At 57.2% G+C, this 5,989-nt stretch overlaps 1 protein-coding gene across 1 annotated transcript in view; it reads right to left on the reverse strand.

Annotated features, from left to right (window-relative positions):
* KCTD1 (potassium channel tetramerization domain containing 1) overlaps positions 1-3,210 on the reverse strand; it is a 113,252-nt gene extending 110,042 nt beyond the window's left edge. The window contains 2 exon segments of the mRNA XM_068158740.1: positions 1,237-1,689; positions 1,691-3,210. Of these exon segments, the coding sequence (XP_068014841.1) occupies positions 1,237-1,689; positions 1,691-3,124 (1,887 nt within the window). The 5' untranslated portion in view covers positions 3,125-3,210.
* Between the last annotated feature and the right edge of the window lie 2,779 nt (positions 3,211-5,989).

Below are 5,989 nucleotides of genomic sequence, written 5' to 3' on the forward strand. Positions count from 1 at the left end.
CAGTTGCACCTAAACCAGTTTCGCTGCGCCCTGTGTATTTCCCCACTCCGGTAACTAACGCGACTGAAGGCAATTTGCCCTTATTAAAGAGGAAAAACAAAACAAAACAAAAACACAACAAAACCAAGAGGGGGGAAAAAAAAAGGGGGGGGGGGGGGGGGGGGGGATGAGTGCCAGGAAACAGAGCTATTTTAAATAAACAAATACAAGATGAATGCAATTGCCGTATTAACCCTCTTGTTAACTTCTGAAGTTGAAAATTACACCCTCATTACTAGTGTGTAATTGAGGATTCTCCCGGCTGTTTCCTGCATTTGAGGTTATTCAAATAGTTCATTAGCACATCAAGAACACCACACACACTAATGATACCTGATGCTCTTATCTGCTCTCTTGGCCCAGCTCTCCTTAACTCACATCTCCCAGGATAGAAAAAAAAACAGGGGGGGGAAAAAGAGGGGAGGGGGGAGAAAGAAAGGGGGAAAAGGGGGGGAAAGAAAGAAAGGGGAAAAAAGGAGGGAAAGAAAGAAAGGAAAAAAAGGGGGGAAAGAAAGAAAGGAAAAAAAGGAGGGAAAGAAAGAAAGCAAAAAAAGGGGGGAAAGAAAGAAAGGAAAAAAAGGGGGGAAAGAAATAAAGGAAAAAAAGGGGGGAAAGAAAGAAAGGAAAAACAGGGGGGAAAGAAAGAAAGGGGAAAAGGGGGGAAAGAAAGAAAGGGAAAAAAGGGGGGAAAGAAAGAAAGGGAAAAAAGGGAGGGAAGAAAGAAAGGGAAAAAAAAGGGGGGAAAGAAAGAAAGGGAAAAAAAAGGGGGGAAAGAAAGAAAGGGAAAAAAGGGGCAAAAGGAAGAAAGGGGAAAAAAGGGGCAAAAGAAAGGGGGGGGAGCAAAAAAGGAGGGGAAAAGAGGGAGCCCGCGGGGCTTGAGCTGCTGGTGTTGCTACCAAGGGGGAGCGTGGCAGCATCCAGGCGCCTCTTCAGTCCGACCCACAGTGAGCAGCCCCCAGACCTGGTGGTGGGGGCTGAGGAAACTGGGGGGCAAGGAAGCTGGGACTCCTTGGGTGCCTGAACAGTGAGAGTCACCCCAGGAGCCACCCTGGGGGCTGGCAGTGTGCGTTGGTGCCCAGCGCCGGGGGAGGTGGGGAAGAAAGAAGGAGTGCAGCGGGGGCCATGTGGGACAGGGTGTGGAGCTGCCCCCTGTCTTTTGTTTCTTATTTTTTCTTTTTCTCTCTTTTTTTTGGTTACCTGTGTGGGGGAAACAATAGCAGGTGAAACTACTGTGGGTGAGGTGGTGCTTCTGTGCCCATTGGCTTCGGGGAGGAGGTGAGGCAGGGGGTCGTGTTTCACTGAGACCACCACCACGGCGGGCACGGCAGTGTCCAGGGGCTCGGCGGGGCGGCGGCAGAGTCTTTTGGGGGAGGCAGAGGGCCCACAGGCGTCCCCGCCGGCCGCAGCCCCTGCTGGGAACACCGCCTCGTAGAGGGCCCGCTTGGCCGGGGCCACCGCGGCCGCTTCTGCCTTCACCGGCACTGCATCACCGTCCTTGGGCAGCACGTAGGGGTTGGCGGCGGGCAGCCGCGGCCGTGGGCCGCCATTGAGGGCGGCAGGGGTGTAGCAGCCCCCGCCAGCGGGGTGGTGGAGGAGGTGGTGGTGGTGGTGGTGGGGAGAGGGGTGGTGGTGTGGCGGCTGCGGCCCCCCCCAGCTTGGTGCCGATGCCGGCGATGCTGTTGAGGGTGGCGATAGAGACGGCGCCAATGCAATGGTTGGTGTAGGTCTTGGAGAGCTTGGCCGCCTTGGAGAGCATCTGCATGCGGGTGCCCAAGAGGTTCTTGCCAATGGCCTTGTTCTCGTACCAGGTGATGTCACCCTCGCTGCAGTGGTCCCGCGGGCGCTGGAAGAAGGCCTTGCAGAGGGGGTTGCGCTTGGACAGGTACTTGACAAAGCTGGCATAGGGGCAGAACTCGGTGCCCGTCTCGTACATGCGGGGCAGGTTCTCCTCGTCGCTGCTCTCCGCCCGCTTCTTGCTCCAGGAGGATGAGCGTGACTTGTGGTAGGGCCCCAGTGCTTTGAAGTAGACAAACTTGCGCCCGTCCTCGTCCACGGCCAGCCCGAAGGAGTCCTCCTCCAGCTCCCGCTGGTTCTCCCGGCCCCGGGTGCAGAAGTACATGCAGGTCTCGAACCAGACCTTGTTGAGGAGCCCGAAGGGGCTCTGGGTGCTGAAGACGCTGCAGGTGTAGAGCTTGCGGAGGTCGGCGCGGGTGATGGCCTGCTTCTGCACCACCGGCCCCGCGCCCTGCTCCTCCAGCTTGCGGATCACGGCCGCCAAGGTGAGGTTGGCGGCGCGGAGCTCGGGGTCCTTGGTGAGGTCGAGGGTGCGGCAGTAGGGCGGCTCGTTGAGGTAGCGGTTGAGGGAGCTGCGGATGCTGATGAGGGAGGACTTGGAGTAGAGCTGCCCGCTCTTGGAGCGCGCCTCGGCGTAGAAGGAGCGCAGGACGCGGCAGAGCGCTCCCTTGTCCATGGTCTCGAAGTCGGGGCTCTGCGCCTTCTCGCTCAGGTACTCGCGGAAGATGCGCACGGCGTAGCGGGTGGCCAGCCGCGTGTTCTCGCTCAGCCGCGCCCGCTCCGGCCGCTGCAGCAGCAGGGCCGCTTCCAGCTCCGCGTCCTCCGCCGCCCCCCCGGGGCCACCTCCTCCACCTCCCCCCGGGGCAACCACCGCGGTTCCCCCCGGGGCCGCCCCGACGCCGCTACCGCTACCGCCCGGTGTACGGCCCGGGGCTGGCGGCAGCGCTTGGGTCTCCTCCTCGCCGTCCCACTCCAGACCCATCTCCTCTTCCTCCTCCTCCTCCTCCTCCTCCTCCTCGTCCAGCAGCAGCCCCCCATCGGCTCCGTCCTCCTCCTCCTCCTCCTCCTCGTCCCCCGTTATCTGCACCTCCTGAATCTCATCCTCCTCCTCGCCCTCCTCCTCCTCTCCAGCGCTGCAATAACGAGGCGGGCGGGGGGCAACGCAACGACCGGGCGGTCGGTCCCCGGTCTTGCTGTTGCCGCTGCCGTTGCCACCGCCGCCGCTTCCTCCGCCTCCCCCTCCGCCGCTGCTCCACTCTCCTCCGCCGCCGCTGCCAGGCATTCTCGCCATATTGCCGTCTCCCTGCCAGTCCTGGGGCTGGGCGCATGCGCTATATTGGACCGCAGAAGCTGGAGAGCTTTTGTGTTTTAATGACCTTCAGCTACCGGGAGGCAAAGCCCGGGCTCTTAAAGGAACCGCGCACCCAGCGGAAGGGATGGGGAAAGAAACAGGAGGGGTTGGGAGGGGATGGGGAGGAGGCTGGGCTGCGCTAAAAAGGGGTTAGGTGGGGAATGGAGAGGTACTTACAGCGCCTGATGCTCACGTCGGGTCCGTCCCGTCGAGCAACGGGGATGGGAGCTGAAGGTGGTGGTGGGGAACCGTGGGGCCGGGGCGGACCCCCCGGCCAGAAGGTTTCCCCCTCACCCCTCAGCGCCTGTCCCGCCTCCCCATCCCCATCCCCGAAAAAAAACCCCATTCGGACCGAAGCAAGCCTCGCACCTTCTCAAGCCTCTCACATTCTCATTTCTCAGCAACTTAAAAACATACGAAAAAGAAAACAAAAAAAGAACAAACCACAACACAAACAAACCCCAAAAGAACCCCAAAATGAAGAGAAAAAAAAAAAAAAAAAAAAAGAGAGAGAGAGAGAGAGAGAGAGAGAGAAGGGAGAAGAAGAAAAAAAGGAAAAAGAAAAACCACCCAACACACACGAATAAAAATCAACTCGGGTCGTGCTCGCCCGGCTCTGCCCTCGGTGGGATGGATGATGCTGGGGATAAGGGACCACAGCGGCATCGCACCTTTAGCCGGGCGCTTTTCGGTGAAGGGGTTCGGGAGGAGATGGATGTTCTCTGGGATTTTGTATCCGTGAGGCTCGGAATCCGCCCGGGAAAAGCCGGTTGGAAGCAGCGGTGCTCGCCTGGCTTGCGGGAGCCCCGGCGAGGTTGGTTGGTTGCGGGGAGGAAGGAAGAAGGACTCGGGGGGTGATGGGCGAGCCGGGCCGCTCTCTAGGCTCGCTGGGAGGGCAGATTTGAGGGCTGCCGGGGGGGAGTCTTTGGCCACCCGTGCCGCTCCTGCATGGCTTTTTCCTCAGCTGCCCCCTCCATCGACGGGACAAAACCCGCGGGGATTCCCGCAGCCCACGGCAGAGAACACGGCGGGGACAGAGGAAGGGAAGGTTTCGCGGAGGGGAGCCGCCGGACGGCGGGTGCGGAGCCTCGGCTCCTCGCCGCCCTCAGCCGTGTGCCTCCGGGGAAGGATCCGAGGCTGGCAGCAGCCCCGCTGCAACACTCCTCACACTTCCACCCCCTTGACGGGACCTTTGCCGGGCTGGGCTCGACCAGGGGGCACAAGACGGGACGGGAGGGGAGAGGGTGGCCCCTCACTGCCTCCCCTGCGCTAACACCTGCGCTACCCAAAGCCAACTGCCCCCCGAACCTCCCCGTGCCGCCCAGCCGGGCGATTTCTTTTATTTGGCAGGTTGAAATAAATATTCATAACTGCTGCTGGCTACACCTGAAATCAGAGCCCTAATTGCGGAGCTGCTGGCCTCAGCCACCACATTTGCTGCTCACTCATCCACAGGCAACCGCTCAGGGCCAGGCTCCAGCCCTGGTGGGTGCCTGGAGGGACGGGGGAGGGGAGGGAGGGCAGTGCCGGTGCTGGGTAGCACCGAGCCCCTTTATCCATCCCCGCAGGCTGCCATCCAGGGCAGCCCCAGCCCTCCCCGTCCAGGCAAACACAGGATCCCAAAGAAGGAATGCTCAAATAGGTGAGCAAATTAGGCCAATTGGAAACAAATAAAGCATTCCAGGAGGAGAGCCTGCCACTCCCAGAAAATAATTGAAAAGAAACCCAGCACTGCTATATTGATGTAAGCCTGGAGTAATTACACAGAGGTCAGAGAGCTGTTGCATGCACTGGAGTTGTTCTCACTTGGTAGTTCGAGAGCAGGTTTTGTTCCCTCTTAAGGCAATGGCATATATATATATATATTTGAGAGGATTTTTTTCCTATGCACATAAAAATAGATATAAATAGCGTTTCCTTTATTTATTCCTCCCCCCATCCCCCTCTCCTCCCCTTGTCATATGCTAACTGCAACCCAGTCCTGAAATAAAGTCTCAGAAGCATTTACAATGAGATGGACCAGACAGGGAAACAGCTAAAAGCAGCAAGCCCTTGTGGTTAAACTCCAAATACCCCTAGACAAGCTGCTTTTAGGAGCTGGAACATCCCACCCTAGAGAACAGGCAACTGCAGGGCTTGCAGCATGCACCTTTCCTGCAGGGATCTTTGGAGGTTTCCTTTACTGTTCCTGTAAATGCTAAAAATGCTGTGACTAGCCTCGACCTTTCAATTTGATTCTGCCTTGAGATTGTAGAAGAGATGAAGCCTCTTTCTTTTTTTTTTTCCCCTTTTCCAAGAAGAGCTTTTCAGAACCACGAGTGCAAAAGGTAATTGAACATTTGAGTTTGGTTGTTTGGGTTTTGGGTGGGTTTTTTTTTTTAACTTAAAAAAACCCTAGATGAACACCAGGTTGACAGCTTCTGTACTTGGATGTTCATTTAATCACCATTTCCTGATTGCAGGAGGTGAACTGTCTTGACAGTCTGGGAGATGAATATGGAGCCCCTGTAGACTAAGAGTAAGTCTAAAGGACATAAAAGGACTTGCAGTCAGGTTGCAGGGGGGGATAGACAAATGTATGTGGAGCGTCCATATTACACACATCAATTGGAAGCACCTCAGCAGCCAGGGGGAATTCAGAGAGCAGCAAGTGAGGTGTTCAGAGTGCTGCAGACACCCACAATTGGTGGAAGACACCCACACAAGAGGTGTATCCCTGCCTAACCTAGATGTGTGTCTGTCTGTACATCCACAGGCTATCTGTATCACCATCTGTCTACAATTCCTGAAGATAAGGTTTTAGCC

This window comes from Melanerpes formicivorus, unplaced genomic scaffold, assembly GCF_026170545.1.
Source record: "Melanerpes formicivorus ecotype bairdi unplaced genomic scaffold, bMelFor1.0.p_v2 SCAF_42, whole genome shotgun sequence".
NCBI classification, from domain to species: Eukaryota; Metazoa; Chordata; class Aves; order Piciformes; family Picidae; genus Melanerpes; species Melanerpes formicivorus.